The sequence below is a fragment of the Anopheles maculipalpis genome, chromosome 3RL (genome assembly GCF_943734695.1).
Source record: "Anopheles maculipalpis chromosome 3RL, idAnoMacuDA_375_x, whole genome shotgun sequence".
NCBI lineage: Eukaryota > Metazoa > Arthropoda > Insecta > Diptera > Culicidae > Anopheles > Anopheles maculipalpis.
In genome coordinates this window covers 29,462,253-29,482,341 of record NC_064872.1, presented here as the reverse complement: position 1 = coordinate 29,482,341, position 20,089 = coordinate 29,462,253, and the positions used below count along the sequence as shown (strand labels likewise).

Sequence of the window (20,089 nt, the reverse complement as noted above, 5' to 3'; positions counted from 1 at the left end):
GGGCAAATGGGGTTACTTTTTATGTTGTTTTGCTTCTTTTCTTTTTTTAAATATAACTTTTTCCATTCCAAACTTATACAGGCACCTTCACCACGAATTTAATTAAGGCATCAAATCTAGTTCGATTGAACCACTTTAAAAGGCATTTTTTATGCAAATTGCAATGCAAAAGGCCTATACTGGGACCAATTTGAATCTGTTTTTCGTTAATCTCTATCTGAAGAGACTTTGGAGGAAATACTGAAAAAGCAAGTTGAAAGTTGGCGAAGTCGTTCGTGCGTATTTCTAGCCTTTACGTGAAAATTTAAAAAAGACTGCATTTAGATGTTAATTGTTGCACCCATCCAAAGGATTAAATCCTCGCTGTACTAAGTTTCACCGGAAGCACAAGTTAAATTAAAAAAATAAAACATTGCAACGGTTTTTTTTATTTGTTGTGTGCACAGAGAAAGCCTTCATTGCCAGATACACTATCTTACCGCTAATAAAACTTTATAAGGATGTACGATTAACCGAAGATAAAATCATTTATAGCGAACACATATCAACTCTACTAGCAACTGAATAAACTTTGCTAAAAACGTAAAAAAATTTAACATAACATAAAGACACACACACAGATATACAGTAAGAGCGTTTGTCGTTGTACAGTTAGTAAACCAAAATCACTCCATTACAGCACTTCATCAGCCTATAGTTGGTTTAAAAAACCACTAAAACAAAAATAAATTGCATCTTACTATTTCTTACACATATACTCTCATATTTATAGTTGCACAATTGCTTTAATGGCATTAGCATAATCACATCACGTCAAAAACTGGTTCCTGGCTCCTGGTGAAGAGCCGGTACCGGTATGATGATGGATCCGAACTTCTCCGCCCGATCCACCTTCTACACCCCGGTGTAACTTAAAAATTGCACTCACTTGACTTTAACGCATTTAAATGTTGGGCTTAACAGTAGGCACTTGTAACCGCGTAGCGTGGATTCTGTGTGGATTCAAACATCTTATTCTGCCAATAAATGGCTTTTTTGTTCGATCCTTTTTGGGACAAAATCACCCCGCAGGTACTGCAGTCAATTTCATTACTTCGACCTATGAAGCTCGTCATTACAATGACATCCTGGTACGGCTTTCCCGAAAACAGACACACAAAGAGAGAAAGCGCAGGTTTGTGTGTGTGTGTGCATGATTGCCATCGCACATCTTAAGTATGCACACAGTACTGCAACGGGCTTTTACGTGGAACAATCGGCTAAAACGACGGTGCTGCATCAATCTAGAAAACGTGTGTTGCTTAGTCTGATACAAAGAGCGCACTTAAATGTAAGCTTATCACGTACGAAACTAAAACGAATATAATCTACTTGCTCTGATCCCTCACGTGGTCTCTTCTGTCATCCTGCTTTTAAAATCAAGAATATAAAAGAACGATTAAAACTTAAAAGAATTAAACTTACCAACAAAATCCTATTCTAGCTGCGTTTCTTTACACTTTTTCTAGGCATCGATAGGATCTGTTCTCAATCGAAATGAGAATGGTGAATGAAACCGAAACCTTGCTTTATGCAGTTTATAAGTGAGCTTAGAAAATAATCCCGAAAATAAATCCTTTTCGGGCGTTATCTCGTCCCTAGTTCTGTTGAAATCTTTTACAATGGCATCGTACAGTTATTCCACCTTTACCTTCCTTATTCACTACAATGATGCCAGTTATCAGTAACAGTAGATGGGTTTAGTATAGATTTTCCATCGATTGTGGTGTGGAACCTTTTCTCTTATATCGTGCACACATGCACACTTATGCACGTGCTACAGATGAATTTGAGACCGTCTACTTCCGCTTACGACACCGAGCTGATCGCGTTGTGCGGCGAACCCATCTGCATCAGCACCTTATCCAACCACTGCAGTGGTCCGTGTAGGTGAATTTCGATCCAGCACGGTGTAGAGGTGACATCCTGCCGATGATACTCCGCTCCCCAACCCTTCACGAAGCTCATACGTATCGTGCACATCTTCGTCAGCTCGTACACCGCCTCGAATCCATGATTGACGGACTGGGACAGTAGCTGGGCAAACTCCTGATTGTTGAAAATCTTTAGTGAGCAGCCGGGTGGAATTTTGCATACCGTGCTCGGATGGAACCCATGATGATGGTTGCAGTTGCGACTCTGCACAAAGATGGCCGAATCGGACAGACACTCCGCGTACACTTCCCCGCCAACGTAATACAGATGCACGCCCTTCCCAATATGGCGCCGGGTGTTTTCGATCGTACTGTTACGATTCACATTGCTCAGCTGGCCCAGGCAGAAGCGGTCCGAGTTGTTGGACGGATTGGTAAACCCATCCACAATGATGGAAGTATTGGTGCAGTGAAATACTTCGCCAACACGGCAATTCAGCTCATAGTACGCTATACTCGCCCAGTACGGGGGTTCCTGATAGCTTACCGGTGCAACTTCGCCGTGCATTTGATTCGTATCCATCTGATTACCATCCTGGCCACCGCTTACCGTATTGCCCTCCTCCGGTGGACTGTACGCTGGTGGTGGAGTTTCCGGTAACGCTCCGTACGGGCTCTGTGGATTGGAGCTGATCGGTCCCGGGCTCGATACCGATGACATCGGACTGTTGGGACCCATATGGGACGAAATGGGTGAATTAGGACCACCTCCACCACCACCACCACCGCCGCCACCTCCACCACCATTTCCCGCTCCACCTCCACCGCCACCTGCACCACCACCGCCCATATGCGAGTTATTAAAACCCGTATTGGAGTAGTTGACATTGTGCGGCATGTTTGGCTCGTTCATCTGGTGGAATGGCAGAAGCGAATGTCCTGGCGCGAACTCGGAATGGCGGGGCACCAGCACCGGTGGCAGCACCGGGCTCTCGACGCGCTTGTAGTGGTACGGATTGATGCACACCTCTTTCTGCTTCGCGCTGAACGGATACTGACATGTTTCGATCGGTTTCAGCTCATGGTGGCTCTGAAGGTCGGGCCAACGCCACACCCGGCAATAGATCACGTGAGGCAATCCTTTACGGTGAGATACCTAAAATACGATCGATATAAGTATTGACTTTGGCAAACGCGTTTATTGCGAAACAACTAACTAGGATCATGGAGCTTACCTGAAGTCGTCCGTCGAGCGAACGCGGTATTGTAACACACTTCGAGGGCTGGCCTGGGCAGGATAGTGCACGCTCCAGCTCCTCAATGGCGCCCTTTCGTTTCTTGAGCTTTTTTACCAGACTGTCGACTGCCTTTTCTGCCCATTTCTCCTCCTCGTCGCCCTGCTTCCAGCCGAGCAGCTTTTTCACTGCCGGGCTAGTGAAGGAAAACAGACTGTTGAGGCTCGACATCGTGCTACTGCTCGAGGATTCCACATCGTCGGTGTCCATTGTGAAATAGTAATCTGGAATTGTAAGATAGCCGGAAAACACGTTAGATATTGTGTAGAGGAATACCACATTCATCTTTATCGTTTGAATTAACATAATCAACTTGTTCAAAGTAGAAATATTACATTTGTGATAAAACATACTAATTTTTTGGATTTTCAACTGTTTTCAACTGTTGCCTTTGCCTCAAGGCTAGTCGATTGGCCCGGATATAGGGCTACGCAACAAAACTCCGGGGTATATCTTAACACCCAGGTTTTACGCTTTTTCGGGATGCATTAATAAAGCTTCAAATTTGACCGGCTAATAATGTAAGAGCTGAGGTATTTTGTCGAAAGTGGCAAGCGTTTTTGTTGGAGTTGTTCCCCAAAGATCGATGATACGCAAAGATCTAAAATCCTCCACAATGCGCAACAGTTGATTCTGATCGGAATCCACTGCAGTGTATCGATGTGGATGGATTCAAGGAATTTTTTTGCAAAGATATTCCACGTACGCCTCCTAAAGGCAGTGAGGATTCTTAGGCATTTCTTCGGAGAAAATGAGAGCGAACAGTTGCCACAGCTCAACAGAGGGCATCCGAAATGGAACGCCGTCCTGGAGCGCACGATTCCACTCGACATCGTCTTGCAAAAGTCCGGCTGCAGTGACTGCCTGTTGAAGGGAAACACAAATGCTACCTTCTACTGTCCCTCGATCCATAAATGACGTTAAACCCTTTCGATAGTACAACATTAACCGATGGTATTTGAACCCCGGACCTGCCGTTTGAAGACCGGCGCCGCTGTCCACTACATCACCGGGCCGCCAATTTTGGCACAGCTAATTTTTATAATATTGTCCTTCTTTTCCTAGATATTCTTCACTGTTCAGTCTCAGTGCTTCAGGAGCGGCCTGGTGCGGAGTATCCAATTTCGTGGTATCAGCCAGTTTAGTATGCTATTAGATGACCAGTTTTGCGACCGAGATCGTTCTTTTTTTAAGGCAACATAGTAAAGCTATAGAAAACCCGGTTTTAACAGTTGGATAGATTCTTTCAATGCACAGGAAATTATAGAAAATTTGATGCATGGCGCCATGTTAGCGCCATCACCCTGTAATCATCACCGTTAATTGACAGAAATATTTGTGGTATCCCATTCCTTGTCAAAACATGCCACACACACATATACTCCATCAGCCAGGGAGCAGGAGAATGCACCCATACCCACCATTGCATAAAAAATTAATAACAAAGCCGTCGATAATCCGCTTCCTCTGCGATAAGAGAGCATCATCACCCCGGGGTGATTTTGATTCGACACCATGTGTCTGCCGGTATAAACATCAACATCAGCGCAAATACAGCCTTTTCTTGTGCTGATTAGCATGTGGCATAAAGGAAAACACAATGCTACACAATGCAACAACAGCAATCGCAACCGCCAGTGTCCACAACATTCATTCACTGGTGCACCATAATGAGCGATGCAAACTTTACCCTACAATAACGACGGGATCCAATCACAACATGCACACACATCCGCTGCGTGGATGACGATGATCGGCGTCTGGCGGAAACGCATCATGTAATCGTGATTGCGAACGGGTTAAAAGGCGGCTTATAACAAGATTATTGTTTGTTTATTTGTTTTTGGTTTGAATAGCGAAGGAAGAAAGAAAGAAAACCTAATTGAATACAAACAAAACCGTTCATGATGCGAGAAATGCAGCGCGCGCTTTCATTGGTCAATGCGAGCGCGGTGAAAGTTTGTTGCGATTTTGCAAACTTAGGCCCGATTGGTATTATGTAGCATGCATTGCACATATTGAAGTAAAATGGAATTGAAAATTAATACCCATCAAGTCCGATCCAGCAGCAGGACTTCACTATCCAGCATCGGACAATATTAGCCAAGGAAGCCAACAGTGATGGCTGAGTCCTGTGTTTGAGATTATAGTGCCAAAGAGGATGAAAATTGGAAACTCTCCTGTCAATCAGCTCAAAATAAGCCAAAAGTTCTCTTTGGCCTTGACTTTAACTTCCAGATTATGCCTTCTTTTCACCATAACTCTTCACGATCTTTACTCGATGTGCTGCTATCAGCACTCCACCTGGTAAAATACTTTTTTGTGGTGAATTTCTTCACCCCAACCCCAAACAAATAGACCTGCTGTCTCTCCCTCTTTCGCTCCCCGGTAAAACATATCGATCAAACACACAAGCCCCGCTTCCGTTCTTATGAGCGCGATAATGCGATTCACTATCGTCTTCGCTTCCGTATGTCGCGATCGAGGGCATACGAAAAGAAAATATTAAACATAAATTAGGTCGTAGCTCCGGGCTCCCCTCGGTGCAATTACGCAATAGTTGCACGCAAACGGACGCGCGAAGAAAGCACCAGCGTACATTATTTATCTTATCGCCAACGCCGATGCCTACGGGCTCGATGTAACACTGGTTTTTTGTTTTCTTTAGCCTCCAAAGAAGAAGTGATTTTTTTCTGTCACAAACCGAAGGTGTGTTTTGTTATTAGACTGGCGTGACGTAAATTGGGATTGATGGACCGGAATTTTGGAATCTTTCTGCACGAGTTAATGCATGTGCAAAATTGATGAAGACAACGCACGGAAACAAGTCTAGCCGGGAAGACATTTTGCGTTGCACAAATTCAAAGATTTACGATTACATTATCTGCGCAATCGGGGTGCTATTTGCGAACGCAGTGCGTAAGTTAAGCTGCACACGAATGCAGCTTAATTGCGGCACTCGATGCCAGGTGACAAGTTTGTTGTAAGTATGAAATGGCATTGGTCTCGAGCACTTTCGTTAGGCGTGCTCGCGTACGTACGCACTGGGGCTCTTAGTTAAGTAATTATTGGCTTAGAACAGTTGGTGTTCGCGCATGCTCCATTAAAGTGTACTTTGCTTTCCACTGCGTTTTTCTCCTTGATGTCTGTTTCTAATTATATTTCAAGTTGTCACGTTATGCTGTGATTAAATCGTAATATTTAAATTAATAACAGAGTGGACAAAGCATCAAATAAAACCGGGTGCCCATTTACCTGTTCAGCACTCACACGCACTTTAATTGACACAGATAAATGAGCAAGTTGTCCAGCCAGTAAGCCTAAATTTTGTAACGTTTACAACAAAGAAGATTTAAAAGTAGAAAAGCATGCTTCCTAATCTATATCCTTCGCCCCGGAATCTTAAGTCCTGTTTGGTCAGGTTTGATTTACACACGCTCACAATTATCAGAATCCTAAGGCTAAGTGGGAAGTTCAAATGCATCAACTCATACAGCTATTTGCACTAAAGTGCTAAAGTGCAACAGCACCGGAAAGCTTACTCTCCAGGGCGTGTGACAGGGGGTTGTAAAATATCGATTAATAACTCGTTTCTAGACGGCAGCGTAATGCAAAGAGCACTCCAAGCGAAGGAACTCACTGGAACAGGTGTGCGGAACAGCCAACGCGCCACTGTACGCCGCCACCCCGGGGTGAGAGGTGGCAAACGAACAACCATTAATTCATGTTTATTGCACTGACGGACAGATTAAAGCACCACTTTGTTTTCACGCTAATCTGCGACCGATCAGCAATAAAACACCCCAGAAGCAACGCACCTTGTGGTAGATGCATTTCGTCGATAGGCGTTCGGCAGAGTGCGTCGGGAGCGTTAGAGCGACTCGACGTGAAACAGGTAAGATACCAAGATATTCAAGTCAGAAATATTTCTTTGGGATTGAGAATCCATGGTTTTAATTTTTCTCAATAAATCATTACTTAACATCAATTCATAAAATTTTCATTAAAATGGAACCAAAAACTTACAGGGTTTTAACGGTCAATTTAAAATTTCTAAATCATTTCATGAAAGGACTTAATCAACATTTGATTTATTTCAAAAACCGTGGTGTTATGGTTAAAAACATTCAATCAAACTTCCAATGTTTATATTCCAATACGATTTGAGATATAAGATATCGAGCGAGGAAATACACACAGCATTGCTTCGCGCGAAACCATCATGCGATTTGCAAGGACAGCAACCTAAGGACACATCTCCAACAATACTGCAACTCTGTCGAGACGGGTTTTAAGTCCTTAAAGGATAACATAATTCTATACATTTACAACAACGCGAGTGGGCTTGCAAAGTGAAGCCTCTGCTAGTACACAATTTCAATTAAAATTTAATTTGCGTGCAGCGCAAATCCTTAAGACTACAAAAGACTTCAAAATCAAAATTGATTTGATTTCAAAATCAAATCACGAGATTTTCGGGTTCTTGTGAGAGAGTTTCTGAAATTTTCTCGCTTTAAAATCGCCTTTTGGGAACCTGGCGCATACATAAGCTATCTTATTTAGAGATTTTTTGACAGTTCAACACCAATTTCAAAAGCTTGAAATTTCTCGTTGCCCAGGGCCATTGGGCGTGAGCGAAACAAGTGAAATTATTTTTCCATTTGTGGGTTGTGAAGAAAGCGTTTAGCATTTCAAAGTAATGTATGTTCGAGTGGTACTACTGACCGTTTTTATCTAAATAATTGATGATTTAAATGCAAAATTGCGTATACATTTTCACATGGATCGTAAAACCCTGCAAGAAAATCGGAAGCAGCCTTACTTTTGTCGTCGTTTATCACAATGGTACGAATGTCTCTAAATATATTTTGCTCCCATACATCTAATGCACTTTAAAGCTGACCATTACCTTGAAATTTCCAATAACTCTTTGTCTCAGAGAGCACGAGAGGAGAAATATCGATAGATCAAGAAAATTTATGTTCTGCACAACGCTGAAACATTAAACAATATAACGCATTCGATGCTGAACACTAACGACATGCACGTAGGTGTACCTTTGCTCTGGTACTCTCTGCGGTACGAGTACTTGTTTTGTTGAGCGTTTTGCATTTTTGTTTTCGGTGCGCCCGCTGGCAAAAAACATGTGTACACACACGTATGAATAAGCTCAGCTCATAAATATCAACACATATCGGGGCCGGCCACGGCTCCTTCCAGCTCTAGACCGCTCTAGACGCGCTACATAAATACAACTGAGAAAGGACACAAATCTGTGTTCATTGCAAGTGTGGGCTGGTGAAAGATCTCACTGCAGATAACTCTATGGAGACGGTGTTTGTTGATGTTTTGATGAAGAAAAGAAAATATTTTGCACTGAGCATATAGAATCGAGTTTTGTTTTTCTGTTGTAGACGTTTCTTATGCTAGATATGTATACTATAAAGTTAAAATTAAATTCGACAATCGAAATCATAACTAACCATTTCCATAATTTGCCATTTCTGCCCCCGACGGTGTGTTGTAATCCAGTGAATGAAGCATTGATAATTTTACGATGTTAAACTGCTACTCAACTCGAAAAATTGCTGCTCTGTAGTTTTGTATCGATTTATAACACTCCAAACCACGACACAATCGCACAAATCAACGCCCAGTTCAGCTAACGCAATATGACAACACGTTTTTCTAACCCAATAAAACCTGACCAACAAGAACAGCTTTGCTCGGAATTTTTACACTCACACTGTGCACATTAAACTCATCATCTTTGGTTGGTCCGAGAGCGGAGAAGAGTAAAGCGAGATAATTTAGATTGTCGATCGGTACGATTATTATCACTTATAACACCTTTCCCGGTCACGCAGCGAAGTTCATACACGCTGAGAATTCATGGAGTTCTTGATTTTCTTGGCGGGGTATTCCACGATCGGCTGAAAGATTTCCCACCTTTGGGGAGGATTTGTTTTTCTACTCTTCGTTCACAGCATTCGGTATAATCTTGTGCGAGGCATCGTGAAGGAAGAACCATCACGATGATAATTGGATTTTACCCTCGATCGGACAGTACGCTTTGGAATCGTCAACGGCAACGAGCGCGAACCGTTGATGGTGGTGGACGATGGTTGGTGATGATGATGATGATTATGCTAAACATGTTTCTATATTGTTAAGAAGAATTCCATTGAAAATTAAACCAGTAGCTGAGAAATTCTTATTTTCCAGGATTGTGAGTATCATTAGTCAAAAACCACACAAGTTTTACTGATGCTGCTGATAACGTTTTCATGTCTTGTCCTGCTGTTCGAAGTTTTAGGACAGGAAGGACATTTTATGAATTTATTGCATTCAGTTTGCATCATATTGTCCTCTATCATCAGAGACAGCTTCATTTTCATATTTTTCATAATCTCGTGACATAACTAACTGTCACATAACATAACAAATTGCAAGAAAAAAACAAGCAAAACTCACCAAAATAAACCAAACAAACTGTATTCCATTAGGTTCTAAAAATCTAAGACGAACCGAAAAAGGTGAAAACACACGCACAGAACCGAAACCCAAAAACAGAAAATGGAAAAAAGGCGATACGACCACCGTTGAAGCAGTGGGAAGAACCATCTGGGAGAAATGTGTGACAATCAAACTGTTAACCGCGCACGATGATAAACATTTAAAATGACATGTTTTGGCGGCCATTCGCACGCGTTCCTCGCGAATTGCGGGGAATAGAGATTCCAAACCGGATATTGGAGAATGAAAACTTGTAAACTGTCTGTCTGTCTGTGTGTGTTGGATTCATATTCGAAAAAAAGGTCGACTATCGCCCCAAGGCATAGGTTTCAAAAAAAATCATAAACTTTATCGCTTCATTGGGTTTGTCGGGGGAGGGGGAATCGTTTTGATCGTAAAACTTTGTGGTAAACATTCGATTTCAAGGGTACTGTCACAGGGCAGACAAAAACTCAAAATATTTTTGTATTATTGTTATTTGACGTACAGTAAGAGACGCAAAACTGTACTTTGCTACGGTGAAGAAGTGACGCCCTCGAAGTTCTCGTAGGTAATTAGCTTTGAACCGTAATTAAAAGAGAAGCACAACACAACCCCCAGCGCTGGAGGATTAATCAGCAGAACCAACAAATCTAAATAAGAACAAATTTTATTACACTCGAGGTTATCAACTGGGAAAACGTTGGAGTTTGCCAATTTTTTACTAGGTCAATAAACTGTCAAATGAATCGGTTTTGCTGCGTCTATATTAGCGATGAGTGTTATCACCAGCTGGTACGCGTTTTAGAATGAAAATTGGAGCTGCTCTTAAACTGTATACTTTTTGGAATCGCCTATACGATCATCTCAAGGATAAACATGTGCCATTTATTAAATGTAGGACAAATTTTACAAAACATTGTTATTGAACCCTTTTTTCCCCTCACATCAGCCACAAAAAGAGCACAAAAATTTGACTGATAATTTATGGCGCCACCGATTGAAAGGAACGAACTGACATTAGAATTCTTGAAGTTGGGGATGTTCTGACAGTGGAGTATAGAGTGTCATTCATGCCACTAGTTGCAAGGGAAATGTATGGGATTTGACAGATGACGTTGAACGTCAAACGTCACCGAGCAATGACACCAGCCTCACCACAGGCTTTAAAACGAAAAAATTAGTTACCCTAATGCCTCAAATCAATTTATATGAACGTTTCGTCAGAACTTTCGTTAGAACCTGGTCAAATAATTTTTGGAGCACGTGGTTTGGCGATGTAATTATGCTTCAGAGTTCTGTTTGGTTGCTTTGAGGCACGAAAAGAGCGGTAGTCTGCATTCAATCCGATTCTTCAGACGGTACTTATGCTGCACCGTATTTTTGCTTTGCAATATCCCCATCCGAAAGTCCAATGTAAGTCTGTAACGCTCTCAACACCTTCTACCTAAGCTGAAGATCAACTGTTCCTGTACAACGATTTTGTTCAACCATTCAAGCCACGCTTTGACGTTTCCGAAACCGTTTCAAAACATGTTCAAAAGTAGAAGACGCGTTTTTATGGAAGATTTCCTATTTTTCTCCCGGACCAAGTAGAATATTCGAAGTGGGTATGCAAAATTGTCTGCGCTGCAACTCCATCGTTAATAATAGCTGAAACAAGCACGATCATACCAAAACCATTCCATAAGAGGGATGAATGCTCCAATACCTACTGATAGGTGTCAAAAAATTCCATATAGCACCACTAGGGGGCTCTACTACACATAAGACAGAGTAACCAAATTCTAAATGAACAGTACTTTAATAGACTTTCTAGAATAGAATAGAGGGGCGGCCCGGTTGTACAGCGGTGCCGGTCTTCAAACGCCAGGACCGGGGCCAAACCTCATCCTCAGTGGTGAGGACTGACTATCCTCACTAAGTCAAAACAATAAGGCCAGGACGTTCCTCAAAAACAAAGTACTTTAATAGACAAACGCAGCACCAACGACACAAAAAAGTGTAACCAAACGCACTACTGCTATTCGATTCCGCCCCAAACAAGTGTGAGATGATAAAGCCAAGCGAAGATTTGCGGTTTCCACCCCTTTTAAAAGCCCAGTTGCTCTCGAATTCCCCGTGCACAGTGTCGATGATTTATTGCCACTCAAAATCATCATCGTATCGCGCGAGTGTATCACCGAGACTAACTCGCAGCTGCGCGCGTCTGGTGGTTGGTGTAGCCTACCCAATTAGTTAAAGTCGTCTGATCGTGATTTACTTTGGTAATTATGGTCGAAACTGTACTTGACAACAAACGCGAACGAAACTGGCTGATGATGATTAGAGCGCGTCACGAGAAAGTTTGCAAAACTGATTGATGATCACGATCGCAGACAATTAGAAAATTGTGTAGCGATTTGCGAAAAAATGATCGATGGGACGTAATATTATCATGCAAACTGTGTAGCAACATAAGTTGCTACCGGAAACGTGCGGTCATTGAACCCGCGAAATCAACGTGCGAAAACTAACTCAAATTTAGAATCGAAGAAAAATCGGAAACAAATAAAACACAACCTTCAAAAGCAGACTCCTTCGTCCGATTGGCACCATCAAGCGTTTATGCACTTTTTTTTTGCCTGTCGTTTCTTTTCTAACGCTCTGTGTCCCTCTAGCCATACGTCCCTTTCTACCCCTTCTTCCCAAGTACTAGATATATCTAATGTCAATATGAAAGGCAATCAAAATAAACAAATCCTCTGTAAAATACTTCCCCCCCCCCCCCCCCCCTTTCACAGCCAACTACACTGCGTTGAGCCTGATGAGGACGGCGTTATGTGTTATGTTGTTGTCTGCTTCGCGCGTTTAACGATACACGGTGTGTAAACAAATATTCGGTACGCGCCGAAGGCGCTGACGCCAACGACTCACTACCCAAAGCGACCCCGGGTATCTTGATGCTCTTTTTTTTCTGTACGTTCCGTTCCTTGAAGTTTACATTGCACCAGAGAAACATGCACAATGTACGGATGGCCCACACAGCCTACTGATTGGTGTTGCTACCTTTCTGCTGCTCTCCAAAAGCGATCGATCGGAGAGGACTTGGCGTGGCGGGGATAGAAATATGCGCTGAAGAATCGAATATCTGTTCTAAATCACGTTTTAATGCGGTCGAAGAAGATCGCGTGTGTGGAGAGAAGCCCTGGAAAAGCACGAACCAGCCGGGGAGGGTAGGGAACGGAAAGGGAAGAGGCATCAGAATCAAACATTGATGATCGATACCGCGCGCGCTTGTACAACCCCAATCGCGACTCGGCAGTGCGTTGGCGCCAGAGTTGCGCCACCTCCATCATCATCATCACCACCGCGCCAATCGCCACCACACAACCCTTCACACCAACGAAAGCAAGCGCACAACCACATATCGAATTCAAGAAGCGAGAGAAGAAAATGAACGCTCATTCTTCATCGATCGACACCATCATCACAACCTGATCGTCATCATCGTCTAAAGCACGCAGTTTTTTTTTTAGTCTACTCTCCCCTTGTAGCCCATTTGCGCTTATTACACGCCGAGAGGTGGAGAACCGCTAATCGATTTCGCAATATCCTAGGCGTACTAGAGCACAGCTATTCGTTTGGTTTTTCGCGTCTTACTTCCACGCAAAACATTGAGAATCGCGAGACTAATCAGAACATTTGTTTGCCGCAATAATGCTCAATCGATACTAGAAGATGCACAAGAAGCTGCCCCACTAGTTCCATTAGCGCAAAAGTGATTCTAAAAGCACCGCTCCACTTCACAATCGCACAATCACGCAAGGAACGTCTTGCTTCTGCGTCATGAATTGATTGAAATTCAATTTAAATCCATTTCTTTGTACTGCATCTCGGATCCTTGAGAAAACTGTATGGTCGAACACACGCTCCATTTACAAGCAACCAGATGTAAACAGATATGTATATCCATCCATTTTTGTTGCATACACTTTTTAAACATATAAAACTTTAAAAAATACGCACGCAAACACAACCAACGAACGACAACGACAGGCACACACAGCGGAAAGCCAACCAGAAAGCGCGACGTTTACGCAACGCGATCGAACCGAGAACTGATTGGCGTTAAACGTTGCGCGCATCTGAGAAACAAACTTCGGCGACTACGCTACGACGCTCGTCGTCTTAGTCGTCGTTCGATTTCTTCGCCGTAAACAACACAACCGAACACGCGGCTGTTCTCCGCTGTTCTACACGCTTGCTTCTCAGCACACGCACAGAGCAACACTGGAAAGGCGCTTTCTTTCGCGACTCCGCGCGACTCTCTCATCGACTCGACCATCTAAATCCGATCGGCGCGAGAGTGCGATCGATCACGCGAATCATAAGGAACAGGCGCAAAGCATACAATGACGATGATCACACATGGGACACAGCATATGGACGAAGATAGTTAGATTTTTCTGCCCCCTGGTTGCTTTCCGTTGGGATGTGATAGGTTGTTACCAGCTGTGTCTTGCCCCTGCCCAGTTCCAACGATCGTAACGGTAAGCATCCATCAGTTGCGTCGTATGACACCGAACAAAAAAAAAAGGGCCCATGAAATGCACACTTTACTAGAAGAGTTGTCAGAATCGCTCACCCTCCCAATCAGATTGATCTGTCGTTTTCTCTTCCAGAATCATCATCTTATACACATTCAATGTCACTCGTCTCATTAGTATTGATTGTGGTGGTAGCGGTCGGTGGTATATGCTTTCCTCTAGCCGGGTTGCAATCGTGTTGCGTTTTAAACGCTCACAACAGGCGTTGTGCGATCTCGGACTCGGAAAAAAAGGCGCGATAAATTGGTAGATTAAAACCGCTGCATTCCCGTTAGGATTTCCAAGCCGAGTCAAGGTAAAGGAATTTCTTAGAAGCTTAATTTGTTCTGTGAATTGATTATTTTTTTATGATTTTTCTATTCTCTTTTTTTATGATTTTTGAATATAAAGAGCCTACAGTAACTACAATAAAACGATGGCAGATTTAAATGAACAACAACACTGAGGCCGAAAACAAACAAATATTTCGTTATACCTGCAAACGAGTTGGCCTCTTCTCCCGTCAATAAATAGCCAGTTTACCGCAACAATAGCTGGGTGGTCCGGTGGTATAGGTGACAGCGGCGCCGGTCTTCAAACGGCTGGGCCAGGGTTCAAATCCCATCCGGGACCGTCCCTCGCGTAGTTAGGACACTGATTATGCAACTCTACGTGGTATCGGAGAGTCTAGTAAGCCTAGAAGAAGAAGTACCTCGATGTCAGCTGGACATATAAAAACTGATTTGCGAATTTTGTGCTTCTAAAATACTCAGCTGGACGACATTTACCAGCTTTTTCTATTTCATGTCCATTAAATTCGCACAAAATAACAAAACATCTGTACATTGAAGTCACAACATCGGTAGCATTCCGAATCAGACCAGAGTTGTGGGATTTACGTTGATGTACAACCCCAGATATATCTTCTACCTTCAAAATCCTTGTTGATTTATAAAATATGTATCAACAAAATCTGTTACGCCAGTTCTGAGCACTATAATATTGCTTTACCCGTCTTGTTTCTCGAAGCGGAAAACCCCAACACAACAAAGATTGAAAATAAACAGTAACGAGTATATTTGCTTGCCAGCTTCAGGGGCTCGATTGTGCTGCCTTGTCCGCCTTCGCGTTTATCATATGCTATATGCTGAATCTGTGTTTGCATCTACGAGTACTCCGCGTGGGAAGAGAGATTCCTTCGGAGAGCAATAATCATCGAATTGCAAACAACTCAAGTTCTAGCGATCACGAACCGATCGCCGCTACCATAATGGCAAAAGAGGTAGAGAAACAACGAAACGCAGCAACAACAAAACGAAAACACAGCAGTTTGCATACCTAAACGCTACAAAACATTTAAAGTCATCAGGCGATGGTGCGCTAATGGTTGGTTGGGATCTGTGTTAGAGAAACACCATTCTTTTCACCGTTTTGCACTGCACGATCGGCGCCCATATGTTCTAGAATGTACAGCACACAGCAACGATCGTTCCAATTTTGCCCGGAACCGTCGAAGTTCGAAGCACTTTATCTGTGATACATGATCGATTTGCACTCAATAGTGATCCCACCGCATACGTGATGCTGGACGAGGTGGGATGAAAAAAGTAGACCCAGGAGCGTGATCGACTGCAGAAAGAAAACCTGAAGTGAGCAATATTCTAGACTTGCTTCAATTTTCTACCATACGGGTCTCGCATTTCCTTGGCAGAGGATCATCTCTCCAGGGAGTGATCAGACGAACGAACTAAGTATTACAGTGCGATGCGCAGATAGGATGTGTAGGAAAAGGTGCTCGTTTTAGTAAATACAGGCTCCCTGGTTTGCCTTCCGTTAAACATCAGATTGAATGCGATAATTTGCTCCAATCGGAACGTGATTCAGTTACGTGATTCGAGATCTATATTGTCTCGTTTTTGTCGCCATTTCGAGAACGTATACCGATTCCCCTAATGAGTTGTTGAAGTCTCTAGAGGTGATTCTATTTTCTATTGGACAGTATTTGTAACAACGTAAGTGGATTTTTTAATGGTTTTTTTATCAGGCCAAATGAAGGTCATCACCTTCGAAGTAATCCCCTTCCGATGCAATGCACCTCTTCCACCTCTTCTCCCACTCCTCGAAACAGGTGGAAAAGGCGGATGCTGTGATGTCCTTTAGTTCGCTACGGCTTCTATCCCCTCGATAGTGTCAAAACGGTGTTCCTGAAGCGACTGATTTAGCTTGTTTGATCGGTCAGAAGTCGGCTGGTGTCAAATCTGGCGAATACGGCGGCTGCGGAACAATATGGGTGCCAGTTGTTGCGAAAAACTCCCTCAAATTGACGGCACCGGGCGAGACTTCACCCGCTTCATCCCCAAAACATCTTTCAGGATTGTTGACCACCCAATCCTTGATTTGGACGACGTGGGCGTCGTCGGTCGAGCCGGATGGTCTCCCATGACAGTTTTCGTCTTCTACCTTCTCAACGGCCATTCTTGAAATCACTGAACCATTTGTACACATTTTTCATCGACATAGATTCTTCCCTGAAGACTTTTTGTAACATCCGCAATGTTTCCGCAGCGTTTATTTAATTGCGCAAACGAAATTTGATACATGCGTGATGCTTGGACATGGTTTATATGGACAGAAAGTACTCCGGCGCAGCTCCGAAAACAAATTGTCACTCCTAGCCGGGTGGCAGAACTGTCAAAAACATACATATTGACAAACGAACAATAAAAACAAGGAGTTTCTTTTCCCGCGCAAAATTTGACATCCAATGTCACCTTGCTTTTCGGACACAGTTATAAGATTAATTATTGATGTTGCTTCAAAACCACTGATACTGGTAAGCTACTAACGTATTTCCCTTAAGACTAGAATTACTATATTCATTTTAATACGATCTTGAGCAAACCATCCACACTGTCTGTCGATCATTTTATCGATCCATCAAAATCACCCCCCTAACTTTATGGTGCCGGTCTGATCTACGTTCTAAGAGCACAGTGTACCGCATCCCAGACGCCATTCCCGCCATTTTGTACCACTATCAAGATGTGAGAGCAGTTGGACGCTGTTGCATCCATCGTCCACACACCTTTGCGGCACAAAACGCATAAATCACAAACGCACATCCAACGGTATGACAGGTCCGAGCCGAGATCTAGCCGTGCTGTATGCGTCTGTGCATAAAACGTGCGTTCACATAACATTTGATGCACCATACTGTTAGCCCTCCGTACTGATGATGAATGTTGTCGAAGCGAAAAATGGACACAGAACCGGAGTGAAAGCAACATTGAGCTGCGAACAGAAAATCAGACGTAAATGGAAGAACGATCAGACGCGTTGATCTTGTGCGAGCGGTGGGGATCGTGCGCGGCGTAGTGTCACATAAACCAGGCAAAACATATTACTGGCGCGACACTGCCCCGACAAAACACGGCAATGTCGCAGAGCATTATGCCAGGGGCCGAACCGAACAACGCAGTTCAGTCCCCGGTCCGTCATAAACGACTGGGCGCATGGCGCTAACGATGCAGTTCGTGCGCAAGAGAGAAGATGAGGTCAATGATATTGTGGAGGGTCTCCTGCATGCAACTGCACGTTTTTGCACTAAAAAGGGGTCCATCTTCTTCGCTTGTGTTCGGTGGTGGTGGACAGCGATCAAATTTCCTTGTTTTTTTCTTAAAGGAAACATACATATGCAAGCATGAATATTTTGTAAACATTCAATAAATCAAGCTATGGCGATAAAGAGAACGGTTCATACAATTCTAATGTGACAACCAGCTCTAGAATTCTGCTGTTTGTTTACCCCAAAAATTAACAGACAACCTTCCCAAACTGAAGGTAGTTTAATAAGTGAGATTAATTTTTCCGCTACGTGATCTGCAAGCGAACATCTTTCCAAAGAAACCACCCAACTTCATGTCAGTGAATAATTTTCCCAAAAACCTTGTCTCAAATGAAAGTTTCATCGCGAAGTTCCATACCCGTCCGATTAAGAATCACACAACGAACATACTTTCTCGTTTCTGTTCCGGTACGTGTAACATAGTGTAACTATGATTGCATTTTCTGGTTTTCAGGAGTGCGTGATTTGCCGCGGTCGCTTCCTAATCCGGAACAAATTAACTTGCAGAGCATTTATCTGGCGCCGCTCAACTGCCCTTCATTGAATCACGCGCACGCACCCTGCGACATATCTCAGTACGGTTGCGGTGAAAGATGCCCCGCGAAGAAATGGACCACGTACCAATTGATCGATCGATCTTACCCTGTGGTGCCGGGACTACCTGTTTTGAACCGTACAAAACCGCTTGAGACGCACGCACGCAGTATGGAAGTTCTTCCCCGGACCGTTCGAAGGTGGAATGCATATCGAAGGTGGATTTGTGTGCAGTTTCTGTTTTTGGATTGGGCGCCAATAAAACAGGTCAGCGCGCAGGAATGCATCCCTGATATCAGGGGTACTTGAGAAGTATGTCTGCTTTTTCATTCGATACAATCACTTATGTTGAGAGTACGCCTCCATATACAGCAATATGACTTGCGCTACAAATGTTTGAAACATTTTTATTTCGCAAACAAAATATACACACAGACTAATGTAAAATAAAACTTTTCTAAAGAGTGATGACCCTATCAAATACATAATCTAATCTACATTTCGAAAAAATACAATCCAGTTTATGTTCGCGTTATCATTAAAAACTCATCGCATCTTAAGCATCGACACTAAATGATGCCTTTATCGTGTCACGTAAGTGCATGGACAAATGGGAACATTAGAGCAGAGAACGCGCCTGTCGCACACATCGTCGTATCGTGGTCGCGTGGCACCACCACCACCATGGGACCCCAAACCCGAAGAAGCCGGGAGCAGAAGCTGGGGTATAATAATCGACCATAAATGATACGATCATGTTGACCGCGGCACATGCAACTGGCTGGCTACGTCTGGTTGAGATGTGCATGGAGCGCCATCATATGCTCGACCTATCGTTCCGTTTTACCCAACATGAAGCCGCGATGTAGTGCTTGTAAGTACTTGGCCACAACATAAACGTACGCACCTAACGGATCACCGTCGATGGGACATAACACAGTTACTTCTGTCCGATAAACAGGTGTGGAGACGGTAAGAGGATCGCTAGAGGGGTTGGGATATTACCCACCTCACTAACGCAACAGCCTGGAAGATACACAAGAAGAGAACGGGGACACGCGCCCGAATTGCCCGACAGGCCGGCGACTCTCGCGTCTCGATCGAAACGCAACAATCAGCCTTTCTCTTTATTGGAACGATCGTGTTGCCTATTCTTGGGAGCAAAAGTGCATCGTTTGAACGTTTTTTTCTTCCACTTTTAGACCTCTTCCACGGGTCGAGAAATTCAAAACACTTGAGGAAAGTAATATAAACAAAAGCCGCTACTTTTTCTTCCAACGATCCACATTTACCAATGTTTAACGCCAGCTCTGCAGCTGATCGCTGTTAAATTATGCAGGTTTATGCCAGGGGACCAATAGAGCACAGCACGCGACCACTGCTTCAAACCATTTAAAGTGTACCGAAATCTCAAAACGAATGCCCAAGGGGACACAACACAGAACTTGATAAGATCCTCCACAATAAACAGCGAATTAAAGTGAGCTGTTGGGATTCTCCGCTTTCACACCAATAAAGCAACAAACGACGAAATTATCTGACGATAAAGCAATTTACTGCGATTGCTTCCGGCGAATCAGCTTTTGGAGGTTGGGTTCATCAATTCGCATTCTACCGCAAAGAAAAAAAGGGAGCGAAAAATTACGACTCATGCTTCCC

The 20,089-nt window shown here is 43.4% G+C and overlaps 2 protein-coding genes across 2 annotated transcripts in view; one reads left to right on the top strand and one right to left on the bottom strand.

The window, feature by feature from the left end:
* Nucleotides 1–20,089, top strand: part of LOC126565520 (transmembrane protein 242) — a 479,972-nt gene that overhangs the window by 239,405 nt on the left and 220,478 nt on the right. The gene's annotated exons all lie outside the window — the stretch shown is intronic.
* LOC126564504 (protein mothers against dpp) lies at nt 1,849–8,752 on the bottom strand. The gene is made up of 3 exons (XM_050221569.1): nt 8,692–8,752; nt 3,149–3,432; nt 1,849–3,069 (listed from the first exon to the last, which is right to left on the bottom strand). Exons 1-3 carry the CDS (start codon nt 8,750–8,752, stop codon nt 1,849–1,851), a joined length of 1,566 nt encoding a protein of 521 aa, XP_050077526.1.

Coding starts and splice junctions, on each gene's coding strand:
- LOC126564504 (XM_050221569.1), bottom strand. CDS start 8,752: ATGCTTCATTCACTGGATTACAACACACCGTCGGGGGCAGAAATGGCA. Junction 3,433..8,691: donor AATGGCAAATTATGGAAATG/GTTAGTTATGAT, acceptor TTACAATTCCAG/ATTACTATTTCACAATGGAC. Junction 3,070..3,148: donor CGCTCGACGGACGACTTCAG/GTAAGCTCCATG, acceptor ATCGTATTTTAG/GTATCTCACCGTAAAGGATT.